Source organism: Hippichthys cyanospilos, chromosome 2, assembly GCF_059441005.1.
Source record: "Hippichthys cyanospilos isolate Australia breed blue-spotted pipefish chromosome 2, RoL_Hcya_1.0, whole genome shotgun sequence".
Classification (NCBI taxonomy): domain Eukaryota; kingdom Metazoa; phylum Chordata; class Actinopteri; order Syngnathiformes; family Syngnathidae; genus Hippichthys; species Hippichthys cyanospilos.
The window spans coordinates 18,753,201-18,774,808 of record NC_142370.1 but is presented as its reverse complement, the minus strand read 5'-3'; the positions used below and the strand labels follow the sequence as shown (position 1 = coordinate 18,774,808).

At 42.4% G+C, this 21,608-nt stretch overlaps 3 protein-coding genes across 5 annotated transcripts in view; 2 read left to right on the top strand and 1 right to left on the bottom strand.

Annotated features, from left to right (window-relative positions):
• fgd (faciogenital dysplasia) overlaps positions 1-10,030 on the top strand; it is a 45,844-nt gene extending 35,814 nt beyond the window's left edge. The window contains exons 6-20 of the mRNA XM_088441839.1: positions 195-284; positions 1,813-1,949; positions 2,122-2,278; positions 2,895-3,033; positions 3,394-3,452; positions 3,879-4,025; positions 4,112-4,204; positions 4,294-4,373; positions 4,793-4,823; positions 5,457-5,561; positions 5,952-6,005; positions 6,085-6,186; positions 6,316-6,444; positions 8,104-8,244; positions 8,740-10,030. Of these exons, the coding sequence (XP_088297965.1) occupies positions 195-284; positions 1,813-1,949; positions 2,122-2,278; positions 2,895-3,033; positions 3,394-3,452; positions 3,879-4,025; positions 4,112-4,204; positions 4,294-4,373; positions 4,793-4,823; positions 5,457-5,561; positions 5,952-6,005; positions 6,085-6,186; positions 6,316-6,444; positions 8,104-8,244; positions 8,740-8,979 (1,704 nt within the window). The 3' untranslated portion in view covers positions 8,980-10,030. The remainder of the gene's footprint in view (positions 1-194; positions 285-1,812; positions 1,950-2,121; positions 2,279-2,894; positions 3,034-3,393; positions 3,453-3,878; positions 4,026-4,111; positions 4,205-4,293; positions 4,374-4,792; positions 4,824-5,456; positions 5,562-5,951; positions 6,006-6,084; positions 6,187-6,315; positions 6,445-8,103; positions 8,245-8,739) is intronic.
• A 390-nt stretch (positions 10,031-10,420) lies between these two features.
• susd3 (sushi domain containing 3) lies at positions 10,421-15,023 on the top strand. 2 transcript variants are annotated; one of them, XM_088441848.1, is made up of 5 exons: positions 10,421-11,569; positions 12,684-12,878; positions 13,273-13,429; positions 13,498-13,611; positions 13,722-15,023. In XM_088441848.1, the coding sequence occupies exons 1-5, from the start codon at positions 11,500-11,502 to the stop codon at positions 13,957-13,959; spliced, it is 774 nt and encodes a 257-aa protein (XP_088297974.1). In that variant the 5' UTR covers positions 10,421-11,499; the 3' UTR covers positions 13,960-15,023. The 2 variants fall into 2 exon arrangements, with proteins under 2 accessions (XP_088297974.1, XP_088297981.1); XM_088441855.1 differs by having other exon boundaries at positions 13,498-13,607; positions 13,722-13,880.
• Positions 15,024-15,176: 153 nt separating this feature from the next.
• mul1 (mitochondrial E3 ubiquitin protein ligase 1) lies at positions 15,177-21,608 on the bottom strand. Of its 2 annotated transcripts, none has more exons than XM_088441826.1 (5): positions 21,254-21,608; positions 20,767-20,884; positions 20,584-20,671; positions 18,387-18,507; positions 15,177-17,335 (listed from the first exon to the last, which is right to left on the bottom strand). In XM_088441826.1, the coding sequence occupies exons 2-5, from the start codon at positions 20,878-20,880 to the stop codon at positions 16,609-16,611; spliced, it is 1,050 nt and encodes a 349-aa protein (XP_088297952.1). In that variant the 5' UTR covers positions 20,881-20,884; positions 21,254-21,608; the 3' UTR covers positions 15,177-16,608. The 2 variants fall into 2 exon arrangements, with proteins under 2 accessions (XP_088297952.1, XP_088297954.1); XM_088441828.1 differs by having other exon boundaries at positions 21,533-21,604.

Here is a 21,608-nt window from a genome sequence, read left to right as displayed (position 1 = left end):
TTTCCAAACTTAGGCATTCTTTTCCGGCTTTTCGTCAGCTTCTTTCATTTGTTGCTTTGTTTCAGGCTTCTGTCCTTAGAAAGTCCAGGCAAAGGCCCTCTTTCTTCTCCCGGACAGCCCAAATGATTGTAGCGTCCTCGGCTACGTTCGCTTATTTCCAATGACTCTTTTGTCATGTGTGACGTTTTCCTCAGTGCTCGGAGGCGCACAGGTTACTGAACATTGCCAAAGAACTTCTCCACACTGAAGAGGCCTACGTCAAGAGGCTCTACCTCCTTGACCAGGTAACCTACGGAAGTCACATTCTGACAACCAACTGGCGCTTTCATTTGCATGCTCATCTGTGTGTGTGATCCAAATTTCAATATCCCGAGTGTGCCAACGGTCTTAGTGAGTGAGATGAGGGTTTATCCAGATTAAATAAGTGTTCTGTGATCTGAGGACCACAGCGTTCCTTTGCGCTCAATTCATCTGCATGGTGGAGGGAGATATTTCGACTTGTGCGATTTATACAACATGATTCCTTCAAATCCAAGCAGTGAGACCTCTGGATGTCTGCGGAGGGGCGCATGCACAAATTGTCTAAATCCCTGGATTAGTGATCCTAAAGTTCAGCAAGGTTTATATTTAGAAAGCTCATTAAAGCAGTCCGAGATGATGACTAATGACAGATGCTAACGATAGGACTTGTCTGAGTGGAACACACGGTCAAGACTTGTTAAGAATACTTTCGCTTTTTGAAAAATGGTGTTTTTTGAGAAAAGGTTTCAGATGTAAATTCACTTCTGAAATGTATCATAGAATTCCAAAGTTACCCGGTGGTGATAAATTATGCTCATCTGCAACCAAGCCTTTCCAGTTAATTCTGTTTTCCAAGCGGAACATTTTTGCCCTTTGTCATGTTACTTGTTTTTGATGCGACGATACGCAGCGCTCTCACTTCATGTGAAATTCATCTCCTGTTGTTGTCACGCCATGCTCATGTGACATTGATTGGTTTCCATGGAAATGTTTGTGCCCATCCATGACTTTGCCTTTGGCTACAATAACAAAAGCTTTCGCATGTAATTAATCCCCGCAGACAAATTCCAGTTCTGAGCCTTATCGCATGTAAAGTTTGGCTTTACCAAACAATATCCAAAATGTGATACTGATGTTTTTTATAAATATTTTGGGGTATATTATGGTTTTTATGTTTGATCATTTTACTATTGCTAGCGTAAATGGGTCACAATCAATCGTAATAATTGTTATAAGAATGTTGTTGTTGTTGTTGTTGTTGTCTTGGCCACAATGTGTTATCTACTGTAATGATCTATACAGTGGTTGTCTTATAGGGGTAACGTGATATTTTTAACGGGGCTTCTGTTAGTAACGGCAAATCTCATGTACGTAATGCTTTTCAATGCTGTGACTGGGACAGTTTTGATTTTTTTTTTCATTAAGAGCAAATGATTGGAACATGAAGCAACTTAATTAGTGACTCAGACGAGCCAAAAATAAAACTGACGATGTCACCCGACCTATCTTCTGGAGTTCCTGGATAATGAAAGCCGAGAGATACCACTACAAATGAAGCTCCAAAGTTTAGTAAATCGGACCAATCGGGTTCAAGGGCTTTGTGCTGCTCGTATAATCATCACAGTTGTCCACACATACGACAACTGACATTTGCTTCTGCTTTGTCATACACGTTCAATATTTTACTGTTGTAAAAATCTGTTCTGCTTATCAAAATTGTTTTGAAACAAGATTATTATGAGTCAATATTTGACACTTATAGTATGTTGTGTGTACACATTTTCTCCGCAGTTATTTTGCACTAAGCTCACAGAGGCCGGAATCCCCCAGGATGTCATTACGGGGATCTTCTCCAACATCTCCTCCATCTACTGCTTCCACGACAAGTTCTTGCTCCCAGAGCTCAAGACACGCATCACTGAAGAATGGTGAGGAAGAACCCGCCAATTAGCAATCGCTAGGTGTAGTGCTAGTATTAGCAATGACACTGTCTTCATGAGGGACTTTGGGGCGTCACAGTTGTTTTGATTTTTTTTTTTTTAATCGGTTGGTTTTAATCAACAAATAAAAGCGGGTGTTTTTTTGTTTCTTTCCTAATAGGAATTCCAATCCTCGTATTGGAGACATCCTCCAGAAACTGGCACCTTTCATGAAGATGTATGGGGAGTATGTGAAAAACTTTGACCGAGCGATGGACTTGGTCAACACCTGGACGCAACGGTCATCGCAATTCAAGAGCGTCGTCCAAAATATACAGGTGCGTGCGTGCGTGTGTTTTGTTGGGCGGGGCACGGTGCCATTCTTCATGTCACATTACTGTAATATTTAAAACAAAAAGTGATTCATCTTACGTAGCCAAGGAATTTTCTTGCTCCATTCCCTTTTCACTCCCTTGTGTTCAAGCACGCAGAAATATGGGCATGTCTCGGAATCTTGGTCAATTTCTAATGTGTGCCCGTATGTTAGAAATTAAGAAGAAATTAAGAAATTAAAATGCTGAAAAAATTGACTGCTTGGTTTTTAAGCGTTTTTTTAATTGTGTCTTCCTACTTTATATAGAGTTCAGGCCAAAGGTTTGAATACATATTCTGATACAGCACAATGCATTTCTTTATTTTCATGGTCATTTCCATTGAATGCATCACAACTATGAGTGGCCACCCGTGGCGTTATGTACTTAGCAAAATAAGATGAAATAATTGAAAACATTTTAAACGTTCTAATTTCCTCAAAAGCCACCCTTTCCTCTGATCTCTGCTTATATATTAATATCACTTAAAACTGAGCTTTTCCTTATGTCTGCGTGTACTGCAGGTTTTCCATATGTCTGTTGAGTGTTTGCTTATTTTTGTTTTTCACACTTCAATGATCAGAAACAAGACGTCTGCGGCAACCTGACATTGCAGCACCACATGCTGGAACCAGTCCAGAGGATTCCGCGCTACGAGCTCTTGTTAAAAGATTACCTAAAGAAATTGCCAGATGATGCTCTTGACCGAAAGGATGCAGAAAGTGAGACCAATGGCACACTCACCAACCCGGTTTGAGTAACATTAACACATTGTATTGAGTGTTTCCATGAGATTGGGTGTAGCGCTCTGAATTTGGAAAGGTCAGATTATACTTTATTTGCTCCAGTGTCCACTAACAAAAGCCTTAAGTTCAACCCTTTGTTTAGTTTATGGCTTTTCACTCATCCACTCCACATTCCACAGTAGTTTATCACAGTGGTGTTGCTGGCAAATTTCAACTGGCTTTTTCCCACAGTTTAGAATGACCGATCATATACATCCAATGAATCAATGTCTTAAAAATCTGATATTTTTTGTCCGGTTGAGATTTGATGCTAACTTATTGTTGTTGTTTTTACAGAGGCACTGGAGTTAATATCTACTGCAGCAAATCACTCCAACGCAGCGATCAAGAAAATGGTGAGACTCAAAAAAAAAAAAAAAAGTGTCAGTTACGGTTTGTCACCAATCGCCATCTGAATGACCTCTATACTCAGAACACGCCTCTGACGCACAGTTGATGCTGAGCTGTTGCTGCAAGTGTTTCTCTGAGGGAGTGAACCATTGAGTTGGTTCAGACAGGAAGTTGCTGTTTCCTGCCTCGAGTTTCACAGCTTTCCGGATGTCTGACTGGCTTTCTGTAACACCCATCCTCTTTATCGCTCTCCTCGATATGACTTATATTTCTTAATTCGCTGAAGCCTCCGAATGCGGTCAACCGATCGATAAAGAAATCTAATACTGCACTTTGCTTGGCCAGCAAAAGCCATGGGTGCTTGTTCTGATTAAACAGCGCCCTCTGGTGATGGACAACTCTTTCGTAATGGTTCGCTCTTTTGATTGCAGGAGAAGATGCACAAACTGCTTGAGGTTTATGAGAGGCTGGGAGGGGAAGAGGATATCGTGAACCCAGCCAATGAGCTTATCAAGGAAGGTCATATCAAGAAAATGTCAGCCAAAAATGGAACAGCACAAGACAGATACCTGTATTTGGTGAGAGGAAAAGTCAGAGATTACATGGCCACGGAGAAGGGCGCCGTTGTTGTTTATAATTGGTTTTCCTTTTCCCTCTACCTCAGTTTAACAACATGGTGCTTTACTGCGTGCCTAAACTCAGACTGATGGGGCAGAAGTTCAGTGTTAGGGAGAGGATTGACATTGCCGGAATGGAGGTACATTCTAGCGCTACTTAGTTTTGACTTAAGGTGACCTATTTAGGCTTAATAAATGCAAAAAATATATTTGTTTCTTGTGTCCTCAGGTGCAGGAAAATGTGAAGCAAAATCTTCCACACACATTTGCCATTATTGGTAGACAACGTTCTCTTGAACTTCAAGCCAGGTAAAAAGGAAAAAAAAACTTACAATGGCTCTCCAAAGTTTTATCTTCATTTACATAAACACTTACTTTCAAACAATACAATTCTTAACTAAATGTATAATTTTGCTCTCTAATGTGAGGATCAAAACGGCATCACCGCCTACTAAGTTTGACAGCTATAGTCGTTTTTGGCAGTCAAGGGGTTAATAATTTGCTTGCCTTGCAATTGAATGCAGGATGTACACGTCCCCTCACTCAACATTATCTGTGTTAGGATCAAACTCAAGTGGCCCTAATGAGGACAGCTTGTCAAGACAATGGCTTTAAAAACAAAAACATTGACTGATCACATCATAAACCATAAAGAAAAGTAATATTACATACAGAAAGTGAAAATGTTTAAGTTATTGAAAAACACATATGATTATTTTCTCTTATAGGACGGCGGAGGAGAAAGAAGATTGGATTCAGGTAAGGATGACATGCTTTTGTGATAAAGTAACATACATCTTTTGGGCTTACCAAACTATGTGGACACGGAAGGTATCTATTATACCAATCAGAATTCGACTAGATTGACTACCCATCCAAGAAACAATAACCAATGGGTAGAGCCCCAATTTTGCAGATGACAAGAAAAACAAAAGAGGGAAAGGGAAAAAAAAACAGGACACTTGTATGGCAATATGGCAGTGGAAACTCTATGAGGGAACACCAAGTGATGGAATCGTGTGGAGACAAAACAAAGCAACATTATGGTGAACAGTGTTGGACAATCCGTGTCCGGGGACGGTTTGCCGGGAAATTGGGGGCCAGTCCTGACCCTTTTGATAGTCGGCTGAATTGGCAAACGCAATTGGGAAAGATGTCCTGGGCCACCCACATTGTGCAGGGGTCTTGTATTGTCCACTGAAGCCCCTCTGTAATAGCTCATTACAAGCTGATTATGAGTTTTGTGAACTTGAAGAGGAGGTGGTCTCATTGCAAAGGGGGTTGAGCGCGAAAGCTCGGATGCGGACCAGACAGTTGCACGTACGCTTAAAATAGTCGGATTGTGAGGAAGTTTGTTTTCATCGTTTTCTCCAAATCTCCGTTCGCCCCCAGGTCATCAAAGCCACAATCGATCGGCACAAGCAAAACAGCGAGACTTTCAATAAAGCCTTCAACAGCTCCTTTTCGCGGGAGGATGACCATGCCCCGGAATCACCGGTAAGACCGCCTTCATCGTTTTATCGAGCGCCTCAGTGATAAATTAAACGAGGTGAGAGGCATCCAGCACTTTGAATATCGTCTGGTCTTTGTCTGCTTGAACGATTCTCCATGTATGGATGTGAATCACAATTTAAGACGTTCTTCTTTCCCTGGATTGTTACTCACAGAGCCTTTAGACTCCGACAACTCACTCATGACCTTATAGGGAAAGCCAGTCAAAGTTTATTCCTATGGATGTGCTTTGACCCAATTTGAGTTGGCGGTCCTGGCGCACAGCCAATCACGACTGGCTTTTTCTGTGAATCCAGACTGACATCTTGTGGAAGAAAGGCAGAACTGCAGTAAAAAAGAAAAACTTTTGACGCTCAGTTTTCTTCTTCTTCTCAGTGTCCCTGGTCCAACACGTCCATCGACTCAGATGGCGAAAGGCTGCACGAAAGGGTGAGATATATTGTTATTCATATTTTCCTTGTGTTGTTCTGAAAACTGTGGAATGAATGCAGTATTTTTTTTTAAACAGAAGAGTTCAAGAAAGAAGGACAAAGAGAAGCAGACATGTAAAGGATGCAACGAGAGTTTCAATTTCACAAAGCGCAAACATCACTGCAAGTCCTGCGGCGGGGTGAGCGCTCCAAAAAAACAAACAAAAAAAAAAAAACATGTTTGGGAACGAATCACCCATTCGACCGTTTGGCTGTGAACAAGGGTGTAACCTCATTAATGCCATCTCTCTTTTGGTGTCATCCCGCAGGCCATATGTGCAAAGTGTTCAAAGACCTTAGACAACAAAACGAGTCGAGTGTGCCCGGAGTGTTTTGAGGCCAGCCTTAGTCTGGAGAATCTAGCTGGCGGCGAGCAGAAGAGGAAAGCAGCGCCTGAGGTTTAAACACACTGAGCTAGAAAGCCAAAACGCTCAACGCACTTTTTCTCAATGCTAGCACATCCCAATGACAATCATACACTCACTAGACATAACATGTTCAGCTGCAAACAGTAATGATATTGAGGGCTGTATATTGGATGAATTCATATCTGTAATTAATTGAGTTATTTAAAGTCATTTTAATCTCACCTAAAAACTGAGAGAAGCCACCACAATCATTTTTTGGCAGACCCGCTGAAATGCAAGGTGTTCTCGGGTAATTTGGCAAAGAGATTTGCTATGGCTCGCTACATTAGCGTCTTTGTTGCTATTGTGAGGTGTGACTGCAGTTGCAGTCTGGTGCTTTGCATTTATGTGGTTGGCTTAACTTGCGGTTTCTGTGGTAAGCAAGCTCCAGCTTACAAACATTTCATGTGACAGTACTTTGATCGAAGGTGCTGCGGGGGCGTTTTTCATTTTTTATTTGTTTTTAATTGACCATTTATCGGAGCGAGAACTCAAACATGCTCCTGCATTTTCATTTCTTTCTCTTACTGAACTGGCACTTCCATCCACGATAGCCGCCTACTGTATAAGGTTATGCCAAACACAATGAGAGCCAATCAGTGACTACTTTAGGGTGTGCTTGCTCTCTGTTTTCCACCCTGCAACAACTCAAGCACAAGAAGCCCAGTGCATAAAAAACAGATCTCATCAGCATAGAGGAAGCAAAATGTTAGAGATTAAGAATTATACAAACACAGTTTTAAATATTAACCTTATGGCAGTAATTAATCGATCTTGGAGTCATGGCACTGTAAGGCGGAGGGGAAAAAAAAAGTACAAGGTGTTACTTGAAATGAACATGTACGTAAATAAACAAGTCCATTGTAATGTAACTCACTAGCCTATGCCGATGCATCATTTCTGTGAATATTTGAATTACAAAAACAAAAAAATCTGTGAGGCGTTAAAAATAAAATAATTAAATGAAAAACACACACACACAAAAATCTGTGAGGCGTTAAAAATAAAATAATTAAATGAAAAACACCATCCGCTGCGAACCGAGGACTCCAAAATCTCTTTTTGGGGTTCTGCAATTCTAATAACAGGAAATACTAAAACTCTCTATTCCAATATTAATTTTCATTCCAGTAAAAAAAAACCTGAAAAGTGAAACTAGATGAAGGGTTATTATGACATTATTTCCAAAATCTAAAAGGGTTTTTGATCCAACTACATGGGTGGATCAAATAATCCCCCTCTGGTGACTAACATTGCGGTAAGATGATGGCCTACTTATAAGGACGATCTCTGCTAACTCAGCTGTCTGCCTGTGATACTGCGCTTGGACCTGTAAGCTTATCAGTTCAACCTACTGACCTCTAGATAGACTGTGCAGGCATACAGTAGGCGCATGAATCTGATTGGGCTTTCATTCAGTCTCGGGCCTTCAAAACATCAAAAACGCGCAACATCTTGAGTCTTACCTCAGTTGACGAACAATAAAAGTATGCTGTGGAATGTGCTTCGCATGTTTAACGCTCACTGTTGTTCAACGTTCGAAAAAGTTAAGCCCGCTGTCATGCAGATTTTCTTGCCTGGTGTGTAACCGTATCCTTTCATGAAGTGGCGCTTTGCTTGTACTGAACTGGTGTTGTCTGATCCGTTTAGAGGCAATCGTCGTTAACGGGAGAGAACTACCTGTTGTGTGGCCACCTCCATGTGCAGGAGAAAGGAAAGAGCTGGACCAAGATGTGGGTGGCTGTCACCAAGGCTGAGCCCCTGGTGTTGTACCTGCAGAGTAATGGGCAGGTAAGGCCTCCTTTGTTCATACAATCCATTTTTTTTTTTTTTTTTACCTCCATTCACACATGAATGTCCTTGCACATAATTCACCCCCCCCCCCCAAAAAAAAGAAAAAAATCACACCATGGGGGCTGATAATTGTAATTTTCCAAATATTCACTGCTTTCCCAAAATTCAACTTTTGTCATCCAAACTTCACCCGTTGGTTTCCAATAAGGCCCGACTTTCCCTTAAAGCTTGTTTGTCATTCATTCTATTGCCAAACTCAACATTCCAGGATTGCATCGTTGCCATTGGAAAGCTAAATCCCGTCAGCTCATTCGGTTAAGTTTAACGTCGTTCAACTTTTCAGCACTTTCACCACATGTCCAGGTTGCAACGCTGTTTCTCGTCCCGTTGATGCAGCGTGGAACAACCGTGTAAAACATTTGCGGCTAAAGAAACAAATGAGCATACTTTTTTGCAGCCAAGCTTTACCGCATCTTACGTGCATTCCCATAGGACCTGAAAGGGGCGAGAGCCGTCCCTCTTCCCGGGTTTGAGGTGACGACGCCGTCGGCAAGCGAAAGGCCAGAGGTCAAATACGCAATCCGGCTCAGTCAAAGTCAGCAAAGTGTGCTCCTAAGCGTCCAAGATGGCGAACTTCAGGCCAAGTGGGTGGAGCTCCTTTCAAAATCAGCTCGTGGAGAAATCACCGTGGATGTTTCCACAAACCTGACTGAACACTCGAAGAGCCAATAGTGAACACGCCCCCTTTCCCATAGACCGCCACCACCCTGTGCCCTGTGTAAAGAGCACACGTTACTTGAATTTGCTTACCTTGGCACTTTTTATTTGCGGAGGGGACCGCGCAGTCCTTCCTGTACACCACTTCAGCCTCATTGTCACTCGCACCCACCCCTTCCATACCACAAGGTCATCGCAGCCTTTGCAAGTGGCATCACCGTGCTTTGTTCCTCGCCACAACCTCAAGAGGATCTTTTAACGGACTCGTGTTTTATTTGTATTATAGATTCCCCTATAGTTTTAAAGAATAGCTTTCTTGTACATGATCATATTATTGTTATTGACTGTTAAAAACCATTAAGGCTTTGTGTGTGTGTGTGTATGTGGGTTTTTTTTGTTCATTTTGTGAAGGTTTGGTTTTGTCTTTGCTTCTTCCTGTGTATATTGAAGCATTTGAATTTTTGTGTCATAAACCTGCGCCACTTCCCTGTTTGTTGCTGGAGCACAGTGGCACTTCTGTGGGTTTCTGTTGTACAGTATGTATACTATAGTGTGATGTAAGAAAAAGCAAAGTCCATTTTAACTTAAAATTTGTGGCTGGCCACCTGATGCTCCAACTGGCAGCTCCTGTTTAACAAACCCTATCACCATACGTCTCCCTCCAATACAGTATTTAAATTCCTGTTATTTGCCTTCATGCCGACGTAACATCCTTTTCTCCATCCTCTACAATCTACACCTTTACTATTTAGACGTATTCAGAAGAGAGCCAGAAATGACTCTGACCCCTCCATACCTGGTTGTGCACATGAAATATTTCATCTTCCTGTGTTTTTCTCTCAGTGTAGCAACACATGCCCTTCTTCGCACCCTTTGATGATGTGATGGGAGATGAAGTACTGTACTGTCACTTCTGCCTTTACCCTGCTCCTCTAAGCACCAGCCTTTAACGAGAAGTAGCAAAGAAATGTTTGATCTCATCCTGCATGTTGTCCCCCATAGAGAAGCATATCAATAAACAGACAATGTGGTAAAGGAAGTGTACCACGCTGTCAAAACAAGCTAATATCTGTGTGACCGCAACACTTGAGAGATGTGAAGGGCACGATTGAAATATGCACGTGTTTCTGTGTGCGCGGTGTCATTTTTTTTCTAAAAATTGGACCACGATTTAAACGCGATGGCTGATGTCGTTTCGGCATTTTCGCTACATTTTTTTACTAATTACTTTTGTCAGATGCAAGTTATGTCAGTTCCCAGTGAGTGTCTTTATTTAAGAGAGGCTTATAAACGTTTTTTTTGGTCCACGTGTGTATACTGTATTCGTTCGGGGTTACAAATCAGGGATGTGATCATCTGCCATCGCAGCTGAAGAGAATGGGTGTAATGGGAAAGCTCACTTGCCAGTGAAGCGTAAGCCTCTTCCCAGATGCTGGCTTTAGTGTGTATGCGCGCGCATGTGTGTATGTGTACAGAAAGACATCTGTGTGGCCCAGAAAAATTTGCATTTGCAAAAACCGCCCCGGATGAGCTATTTGGGGGATTTTTGTAGGAGATTACAACATGCAAACTAGCCATTCTTCTCTTAAAAACCACTGCAGTCCTCAAAACATGTCTGAAACATCCCCTGAATTTTGATCTTAATGTGTTGAAATGTAGACCACCGAGGTGCTGTACACCAACCGGTGAAGCGAGTTCATCTTTTGTGCGGTTACATCTGCTTCCTGTTGGTTTCACGAGAATTACATGAGCTGAACCTCCTTTCCCACCCACCATGTTCATTTGTGTGATATAACCATGTACTACTTATATACATCGGTGCATACTTGCTGCATTTGAGAACATATTAATTTATTCAACTTACTTTGTCAAACTAGGTGATGTGATTGACGCCATTAAAAAAAGCTTGTGAGTGTGACAAACTCCGAACTTACAAGTGAGCAGTGACTGGTCATCACCTGAACCCTGTCGTTTTAAGTGCACCAATCTGGCCACTCCTTGAGATGGATAAAAACGGCTGTATTTGACAAGAAAAGAAAATGTTTAAAAGAAAATGTTTTACTTCCTCATTAAGTAGAAAGTGTGATCACTTTTTTCTGTTTCTGGTAAGAAGCAGAACTCAGTTGTTCATTTCCATCGTATTTTTATGTTGATGATGAAATTTGTCCATGTTACACCCAGCTCTGCGCGATGAAAAAAATTGCACCGCGCAACAGCACATCAGTGCAGAATGCATGACCATCCTAGCACAATTGCATGCGCACACAGACTACGTAGAAGTGTCAAATTTTAGGTGGCTTGGAGAATAGTCCCAACAAGAAACCCAAAGAAGAAGCGAAAAGTGCTGTGCATCGACGAACCATGCGACACCGCTCCATCTCGGTGCAGAAACAGACAGCGACGTAATCTTTCCTCGGCGTCCCACTGGCGTCACGTGACTGTCCTGCCTGCAGCTGGTGCTTCTCCCCGCTCGCTCCCTTGCTCGTGTAGGCTGTGCTGGTAGGCTGGGCGGACAGGTTCGTTTGGACCGTCGTCATGTCCTTAGGTTCGAAATCACAAGTGTCCGAAGTGGACTATACGAACGATACTGAGCAGAAAAACCCGGGTAAGTTTTGAAAGCGATCGGTTACTTGTTTTGGATCATAACAGAGACGTTCTCTCGTCAATTGCAACGAAAAGAACTTAAAAATGAAGTATAAACTTGCAGGATACAGCTAAAGTAAAGCAGAGCAAACTTGGGCTATACCCAAGTATGATGGTCTAAAAACTGAAATGCGCACACATTTTTCTTAAACTTTGCTTTTCAATAAGTCTAGAAAGATAGAAACAACATACGTAGTGTAACATGTACAGTACACGTATCAAAGATTTTGCAAAATGATCAATTTTCTACAGAAGATATGAGTACTTAAAAAATAGTAAGTTTATATTTCCGCACACAATACAGTTGCCATCGTTTCCTTTTTGGTGGGAGCTCTGTAATTGGGAATGAATTGTGACCATATAGGCCTACATGTTTTTGTCAACTCATAAAATCTGTATAAAAATATACAGTGACGTGCACAACAAGTTAATGGACAGCTAGTTTCGAAATGTGAAATCAAGAATAATGGTTTGCTCAACTCCAGTTACTGTAGTGTATGGCATTATCTTCATGTGATCGTCATTTATAAAACATTAATAAAATGATCCAAATTGAACATTTTTTGGTCACATGAGGCTAGTAGGGCTCCTCGTTTTAGCTTCCGTTTGTTTGGAGCACACTAGTGAATTAGTCTCACTGATGAAATGAGAATGAGTTTCTATGAATTGCATTGGATTGAAGTCCACTTGTACAGTTCGACATCACTTGGGGTGGAGTCAATTGAAATGTATGGACTGGATTGAATTTCATTGAGATTCTGCCGTCGGCCTTGACGGCAGATGCGACGTTCTCCTGGGTGGACATTTTTCACCATGGGAAACGGATATGCCCGAGAACCATAATGAAGGCAGGTGAGAACTGGTCAGATGATTTTTTTCAAAAATATTTGTAATGATTCGAATGAAGGAAATGCAAATGACCTCAAATACTAACGTAAACCTTTGTTGCCGACCCCTCACAACAACCACCACAAAGCTGAAAGCACTGTATCAAAGACTCCAAACATCTGTGAATTGCCTCGGACAAAATGTGTCGAAATATCATGGTTTTGAATTTCCATTTGTGTGCCTTTCAGTGCATTTCCAGGCTGTGTGCCCAGATCCCCCCTCACCTGGTTTGGGCACCCACATCATCAATGCGGGCAATGGCCGCAACGTGGGCACAGCCATTTCTCTGCAGTGCCCAACCAAACACCGGCTGGTAGGCGGTGAGCTGAAGTGTGTTCTGGAGGCCAACAGACCCCGCTGGGTGGGGGAACCCTCCTGCAAACGTAAGTTGCCTCTCGTCAAACACATTTCTACTGCAAACACATTCCAAATATCTTCAGCACTGTTCAACTATGGGGAACTATGACAAAACAAACGCTCAACTATCTTTTATCCCTTTTAGTTTTTCTGATGCTTGAAATATTTGTATGGAGTCTTCGTACCGTTGCTGCATTCGCTAAGGGTGTCCCAAACGCGCCTGTTCCTTTTTTGCATTCGATCTTGCTCATTGGATTGCTTCAGAAAATTCAAGGCTTAAATTGACGAATGAATTGTGTTATCTGCAATGCAATTCACAAAACACATGATTTGTAAAACTTTTCAAACTGAGGTAACATGCACTAAAATCTGGAACATATAACATATGAACATGAAACATGTTCTGCTCTCACTCTCCAGCTTTGTCTTTGTACAAAGACGGTGGATTCCGCATGGCGGTTCTTGCATCCATCGTCAGCATAGGCATAATTTTCATCATGTCCTTGGCGTTCATCACCTGCTGTATTTTGGACCGCGTCCGACAAACAGAAAGCCGAAAAAGAAAAAAGCGGCGCGGGTGAGTTTATTGAAGGACCGGAGCGCCCAGTATTGTTCCTCTCTAAAGTGGGAAACCTTCCCTGCCAGGGATTCATTCAAAAGGCATGCAGAGGCCGGCCTTGACGGCAGATGCGACGTTCTCCTGGGTGGACATTTTTCACCATGGGAAACGGATATGCCCGAGAACCATAATGAAGGCAGGTGAGAACTGGTCAGATGATTTTTTTCAAAAATATTTGTAATGATTCGAATGAGGGAAATGCAAATGACCTCAAATACTAACGTAAACCTTTGTCGCCGACCCCTCACAGCGCCCCTCTGTGGTTGACCTACAGTCTCAGCCACCCAAAGTCCCACACGCCATTGCGTCCATCTGGATTCCACGATGACCGATATCTAGTCCCACAAAAGTCTGATCGCGAAGCAGTCTTCTGTCTGTCTCCCTACATGTCTATTCCGTCATGTCCGATTCAGATCCTCGCCAAAGAAACCCATTTGGTTTGGGAGGCTTGCAGTCAGCACCCAGATTTGCCAGTGAATTCCAAATGACTCCAGAGAACAACAACGTGGGTTCAAATCAAGTGAATCCTTGCGCTTGACCATTTCAGACTCATTTGATATAACCCTGAAAATAAAGGAGAACTGGATGCATGGTTTGATATTGAAAGATTTTTGCAATATACCGATTAACAGATGAGCCAATTATCAAAATAGCTGCGCGCTTCCAGGTAGAACTTGAAAATAAAAGCGTACTAATGTGCTTATCTTATACTGTGATGGTAAGATTTTATTTTGAAGAATTAGCTGACTTTCTCACCGTGTTCGGGTTGCTTTTTTTATTTTTTTAACCCAAAATAGCTGAAGAAGAGCAACACGGAAATTGAACCGAAGCGACTTTCAGCATTGGCGCCTATGTCAATACAAAATTCTTTATTATTGGAAATGAAACGCAAAGGCAAACTCTACAAGCAAGTCATGAGTCTTTCTGAGGAAAAAAGATAAATGAACAGCCGTGGGTTGACGGCCGTTTTGGATGAGTTAATGCTTTTGTCATTTGATGTCATATTCAACTGTCATGTTTGGTTGCCTTTTGTTGTGGAATTTGTTCATGTTTCTGTTCCACTCGCGTCTGCCTATATTGTCTGCGTTCTCGTTAAATTTGATTTAATCCACCTGTCTGGTGATACTTTGTCCATCCACTTTTGCTCCCGATCGGTCCTGCCTCATTTCCTTGTTGAAACTTCCCTTTTGAGCCACGTATTTGTCAGTTTTCCAGCATTTTTTGGGTCCCGTTCCTTCCTCCTCCCAACTCAACTCAGCATGCCCATGCAGACGTGACACTTCTATTAAAATGCCATTCGTAATTTAGCGTACAATCTTGTTACAGCTTGCCTGCTTTCGGTGGACTTCATAAATCCTCGTGGACAACTAATTTGAAATGATGATTTGGTCTAAGTTTTGGCACGTATAATGATAAGCTTTAATTGCTGATGCGGGTTTACTGATGTTTAAATGCTTTGAAAACAAAGCCTGTGTACGTGCGCATGAGGGGTCCACTCGCCGAAGGTGTGAGTGTTAAATGCAGGATCGCCACTGTGAAATATTAACCCTAAATTGAAACATGTTTTCAAAGCTTCTCCTTCAAACACATCTGATTTAAATGATTAGGATCATTGTCCTGCAGAATTTGATGATGAGCAAGTCATTTTAATGTTGTGGAAAAACATAGGAAGCATACAACCCCCCCCCCCCCCAAAAAACAAAAAAACAAAAACTGGTCATTTATTTCTCAAAGTGGAAAAAACGTCCTTATTAATGACACAATGAAGTCATTTTTTGCAGGACAAATGAATGTTACCATTTCAGCTCGATTCCAGTGAGGATGAAGGGTTGGCTGAAGTCATCAATAAAAAAGAAAAATCGTGTATTATCTTCAAAACTGTAGCAGTACATAAACTTTTTTTTTTTTTGAATGGTACAATTATGGGCCCATACTAGTTACCCCAATTTTGTGTGGGCTGGGGGAAGGTTCATGCAAGGTAAAATGCATTGCCAACATACATGCGCTTCAAACTTACTTTGCAGCTATGATAGAGACACATTTAATTTAATTTTTTTTAAAGTGTTTGTCACAAGAAAAATAACAGTAGCATTTGTGAACTCTCGTCCATCTCACAGTCAAAGGGACACGAGTTCGAATTCAGCTGGCTCCGGCCTTCCGGTGTGCCACTGAGGTTAGAGAGTCACGTAATTTCAATTCTCTGTCTGTCCTTGCACATGTGGTAGAATTGACAACGAAGCAAACTTTGACTTTGACTTTGCGTGATCTCCCTGAGCCCGCGTGGGTTCTCTCTGGGCACTTTGGCTTCCTCCCACATTCCAAAAAGGTGAATTGGACATACTAAAATTGCCCTTGGATGTGATTGGGTGCGTGAATGGTTGTTTGTCTCTGTGTGCCCTGCAATTGGCTGGCAACCAGTTCAGACAGTGTCCCCCGCCTACTGTCCGAAGCATGCAAACCTTGTGAGGATAAGCGGCTTCAGAAAATGGATTGATGGAGGTTACTTTACACCAAATTTACCTCCATAAAACTCATTGCTTTCACTTGTGATTGTAAAATAGGTGTAGAGTGATATTGATAAGGCAACTAAACAATTCACTCATACATGTAGGAAAATGCCTTCCATAGTCCTGATGAGTTTGGTACATCTTAGTTTGTCCTTTCTGAACTGGCGGCTTCTGCCATCTCTGAGCAATCATTTACAACAGCCACTTTATTCATCCTACTCACCCTATCTTACCCATCTCACCTTTTTAAATGCTTTTTTTTGTTGTTGTTCAGGTTAACGCGAGTCCCTCACATGTTGCCGCCCTCTATGTGCCATTTTGAAATGTCCTGATCTCACACACAAAAAAAAAACCCATAAAGCAAACCATTTTTAGCACCTACACATTAAAAGGGTGCATATTTTTCCCCAGTAGAAAAAGAAAAACAACGATATAAAGGCCATTTTAAAACACAAACAAAAAAACTATCTAGTCTTTATATGATGTAATGTTTTTGGGGAAAACAAAACAAAACAAAACAAAAAAACTGGATCAATCAAGTAGTCACTAAAGAAAAAATAGTAAAGTGCCCGCAACCATGAAATCAGAAGGTAAAACAATGGCGCTGATAAAGAGGGTCAGCATTTTCCCTTAGATATTGAATATGTGCACCATTCTGTCTATGGGCGCCCTGCAGATGGGACATTTCTTTGGCTCGGGCAGAGCTTCGTAGCATGCGGTGCAAGTGCACACGTGACCGCACTCCAGAAAGACGCAGGAGCGCTCCTGGTACAAGCAGACGGCGCAGCGGCTGGCCTGCGCATTTTCCTCCACATCCTGCTCCCCTTGTTTTTTCTTATTCTGTTCCTCAAACTCCTGCAGCATGCGCTTGATACGCTTCCTGTGCCTGTGGCACACATACTGCTTCCACAGAAGGTAGAAGAAGGTGGAGCAGGCAGCCAAGCCGAAGACGAAGGTCAGAATCCTCCACAGTGTGACACTTCTCTCCTGCTTCCTCAGCAGAGCGTCGAAGTCCAGCCTTGTGAGGAAATAGCAGAAGCCTTGCTTGGGGGGCTGGAGCTTGAGGACGTTGTTATCCAGCACTAGCTCGCCGACGCCCGTGACGCTGTCGCCCACGCGCAACATCTCCTCCGTTTCGTGAATGCCTTTCTGTCGCTCGCCACTGATGAAGTTGCTGATGGAGCTGGACAGGGACTGAACCGCCGGGTGGAAGTTCTCGTACGTGGTCTCCAGGTTCAACTCGGCGGCGTCGAGGGGGCGCATGATGTGCACAGCGGCGTCGATGCTGTCGTCGTGCGGCCCAAGTGCAAACGGAACTGTGTTGGTGCGCTGGTGGATGACTTTCTGAGTGTTGTTCCTGTGCGGTATGACAGCAGTGGTTCTCAAATGGGGGTACATGAAGGGACTTCAGGGCTAGCTGAGATTTTGATCTTTTAAATGCCATGACAGGACCAGAACACTTTTTCTTTTCTAATGAAGTGGAATGTCGAGCAAATTATTGCTACATTGTGTTGTGGTGACGCCTTTACAAAAAATGTGTATGTGTCAGCCATCAGATTTTTCTTTTCTTAAAGGGTGATATTGGCGTTTGCCAAAATGTCAAATATCAGCGCAAATCCTAAATCTGCGTGCACACCGAACGCGAACGAGGCGAAGCGGACAATTTTGTATTGCAGACAATGGAGTTTGCGTGACAGGGTGCGTCGGGCGACGTGATGGAGGCCAAAGGAGAGCCGCGAATCGCCGCGCGACATCACGCTGCGCGAAATTTCGCCAGTCAAGTGAAGTTAAATTTTTTTAACATTGTTCGCGTCGCGACAGCCGATCAACTTTCAAACGTTCAACGTTTCGCGCATGGGACAGGAATGAATCACGGCGGCCGCTTTGCGGTCACCGGGAGCTATCCGACACGGCCGGCTGAGCTTTCAATAAAAAACGGAGCCAAGCAAGAGCACTCCCCTGGCTTGTAGAATGGCGGAAAGGAGAACTTGGGACAACTGGTATGTGCAGCGTTTGCTTCCTTATTCAACAGCTGTTGGACCGTAGTTACTGTGCCAAGAAAGATTACGATAGTGCAGCATTGACAGCTCAGTATTTAGCACGGTCTCGGCCACTTGATTGTGACGTTGAAACTTTTTTTGTTGGCAGACGAGTATTGCCGCAAAGCGAGGGACACGCAGTCTAAAAATGAATAAAGTTGCCGTAGGAGAAAATATTGGCTCTGCTACGTCCCAGAAAAGTGAAAGTTCTCAGCAATGCTCTTCTTTCCGGATCTATCGTTAAGTCCACAGCAAGCTCACTCCGCCCCGCCCCTTGAATTGTTCCAATTCTGTTCAAATGATTTGTTGCAAACATGGTCATTTCTTACAACAGGCAGAAACATGAGACATGCTTGTTTGCAGACTTACCACAATTGAGTGGTACGGTTCCACACCAATTTCTCCTCCTTCAAAGTCAGTCTCTCGATGACACCTTTGGAGTTTTCAAGAAATTGGCTATTTAGAGTTTCCTTCACAGACCTCACGGCGCCTGCAAAGAAAGACAAATGGTCCCGCAGTCGTAATTTGGATGAATACATGTTCGGTCAGGTAATACCAATCACCTTAGTAAACATTCATCAGATTGACTGATTTGGACAAATTTGCTTTGAGTTGTGCCTTAAAGGGCCTCTATCATGAAAATCCAACTTTTTAGAGCTTTTAACCAATGATACCCCTGCAATTCCACACATTGCGTTGTGTCTTCTCCGCGCAGCACTCAGCTGTGTCGAGCGCAGCACTTGGCAGCTATGTTAATGAATGAGAAGGGTTCCACATGCGCTGCGTACGCACTGCGCTGCATCGCGGCTCCGTTGTTGCGCCGCGGTTCGCCAACTTAACACAGGACGTGGTCAATTCCACAGTTAAGAAAGAACCAAACAGGAAAAAGAATGTGATATACGTCAGGATTTCCAAAGAAAAAGCACTCCATGCGGACAAGATTGTCTTCTCCTTTGCTGATTGATTGGATGAAACCAAAAGCGACTGCTTCGCCTTCTCTGTGCCATTGCCATCGAGACCAAAAGAACAAAGGCTTTCCTCCGGTTAATTGGCGCTCTAACGTGTGTACAAACAAATATTTCTCTCTGGGTCACAATTCTATCAATTCACTAATAAATTAAAACGAGATCGGTAATCTCATCGGGGCGATCGAAGGATTTTATATGCGCTGAGCATTAGCACAACAAAACTAAATGCTAACGCTAAAACGAGTGTCTCATTTTCTGTCACTCAAGCAATCAGCAGGCTATTTAGCACAAGCATGGCAACCGGTCACTTCCACTTGTAGAAGTAACAATTTTTGTCCATTGTAATGTTCGTTGTTGTCAGGCACAAGGAAGAGTGGAGGACGATGATGAGTGTTGTTAGCGAGCACGAGTGTTAGTTGCAGCAGACAGCGGCCTGCGACAACGTGCTTGTTGAGCGTTTTTTTTTTCTATTTAGTTTCTGTCGATAAAAGAAGCGATCAGACAGAACCATGCCTAAGTGAATCCTTTAAGACATGCAGGGCATTACAGTATTATGGATAGCAGACTAATGGGTTTGATCCCATTTGTTGATTTTTTTCAACCCATCCCCAGACCAGCTGAGAGACATAGTCCCTCCAGTGTCAACCAGTGTCCCGGTGGGACATGCCCAGAACACTTCAGCAGGGAGGCGTCCGGGTTGTTTTTATTTTTGTGTGTGTGTGTTTTTTTTAATGGTTTATGAAGTGATCTTACTGCTGGATCAGGCCTACGGGCCTCATGTTTGACACCCCTGATTTATTAGTTATAAAGTTTTACTGTGGAAAATTTCAAGAGCGAAAAAATGTGTTTGAGAGCACGCGGCTGGACACAACCGGTCAACATTGTATTTCATAATTCAATCACTGGTGCAACTGTTGTAATGAGTAGTGGTTACCTGAAGGGACCAATTTAATAGGAGAAGTGGGTGTTACTGTGTGTGTGCTCTCGACGCATATTTTGTTTTGTTAGCACTGTCACCGTCAATAAAACACTTGTTTTTGCCTTCATTCACTCCATCTCTGACTCCCATCACTGAGCGTTGGAATGTTAGTTTTTGTTGTTTTGTTGTGGTGGTCGGCTTTAGAACGATGTCATGAAGGGGGTGCGCCAGGTCCAGAGTGAAAGGTGCGTCTTCAATCATTGAGAAGTTTCACTTTGAGGTTATGGAAATGTCGGCACAAAAAAAAAAAAACTGACTCAAAATACTTATTTCATTAAAAATAAAATCACTGATGTGCCAAAGGTAAGATTTCATCATTTATATGCATATATTTAACTGTGGAAAAATTTCACAATATGGGGCCCCTTACCATTTTTCAAATTGATCAATTAATGGGCTTGTCTTTAGAGTTAAAGTTACACAACAGATAAGACTTGTAAGTGCAAATTGGTCATGGTGGTCAAGTTCAAATGAAAAAAACAAAAACAAAAACAAAGGGATTTAAAGGGCTTCAATGGCTGTAGAACTACACGTATGTAGTAATAAAATAATGTTAGGACCGTTTATGTAAATCAGAACATTTCTTGTATCACCGGTAAGAAATCACTTGCCTACTCACCCTCAATGACTGCATAAGGCAAACATCTTCCAGGTGTTTCTGACAGAAGTACTTTCAAGTCCTGGTCAATGGAAACTTTTTTGGCTTCCTGTGCATCGGAGACATTTCTTTTGTTAGAACCCAGTTATGCATTCACATTATCGTGACACTGTGGTGGAGGAATGGTGTTAAAACGGGGCAGACCTTCAGTCTGGTCACTGTCGTCGCTCTGTTCCTGCACACACTGTAGAAGACTGCAGTGAGGGCCGAGCTGGTAGCCAAGAGGCCGACATGTAGGGCGGATGGATTCCAGTCCATGATGCTGTCATAACAGAGGTCATTGAAGGCACACTTTTATGTTAAAAACAAGAAGTAAAATTCATATTAAAGAGGGAGATTTTTAAAATCAAAAGTAGACGCTCATTCAAACGGCTATTATTTCTAAAGGTTGGATTTTTTTTTTTATTTCCACCTCGTTGAGCTGCAATGGGTGTACTTTCAATTTCGAAATGAAACACCCCATACTCTCAAACTTTTCAACTTTCAGAGCACAATTTGTTTTTCAGTAAGAAACGCACATTGCAAAAACATCGATCAAGATAAAGGATGTTGTGGTTGCCTTTTTTTAACAGTAAATTAAGAGTTCGAATGACGTGCACGCTAATCAATAACACACAATTCAAGCATTTACCAGTTTGCGCTTAGATGATTCAGTGCATTCAAATTAAATATAAGCCTCGCTTTGTCTATGTGAAATATGGCAACAGAGAGGCGTAACAGAAAGCAGGGCAAGTTCCGACGTTTCCATTCTGACCCGGTTTCGTTTACTTTGAGGAGGCTTGCTAGCAAACATGCTTAGCTCTCAGACATATTGGTTTTTCTAGTGTCGCTATTACCAACTAGATAATAGGTTACAAATAGTTTCCCATATTAATCCTGCTGAGACATTTCTCAAGAGTCGACTTGTTACCGGCAAGAATCATATACGCGTCCGAAATGAGGTCACCGCTGGATTGCAGTACGAGAAGCTTTGTCATATATACTTT

Bases quoted from the DNA above. Each gene is read 5' to 3' on its own strand.
- susd3 (XM_088441848.1), top strand. From the start codon at position 11,500: ATGTCCTTAGGTTCGAAATCACAAGTGTCCGAAGTGGACTATACGAAC. The intron at 13,430-13,497 runs GTGAGTTTATTG...CTTCCCTGCCAG, and splicing joins AAAAGAAAAAAGCGGCGCGG to GGATTCATTCAAAAGGCATG. The intron at 13,612-13,721 runs GTGAGAACTGGT...GACCCCTCACAG, and splicing joins GAGAACCATAATGAAGGCAG to CGCCCCTCTGTGGTTGACCT.
- mul1 (XM_088441826.1), bottom strand. From the start codon at position 20,880: ATGGACTGGAATCCATCCGCCCTACATGTCGGCCTCTTGGCTACCAGC. The intron at 20,672-20,766 runs GTCTGCCCCGTT...TCCGATGCACAG, and splicing joins CGACAGTGACCAGACTGAAG to GAAGCCAAAAAAGTTTCCAT. The intron at 18,508-20,583 runs GTGAGTAGGCAA...CTTTCTTTGCAG, and splicing joins GCCTTATGCAGTCATTGAGG to GCGCCGTGAGGTCTGTGAAG.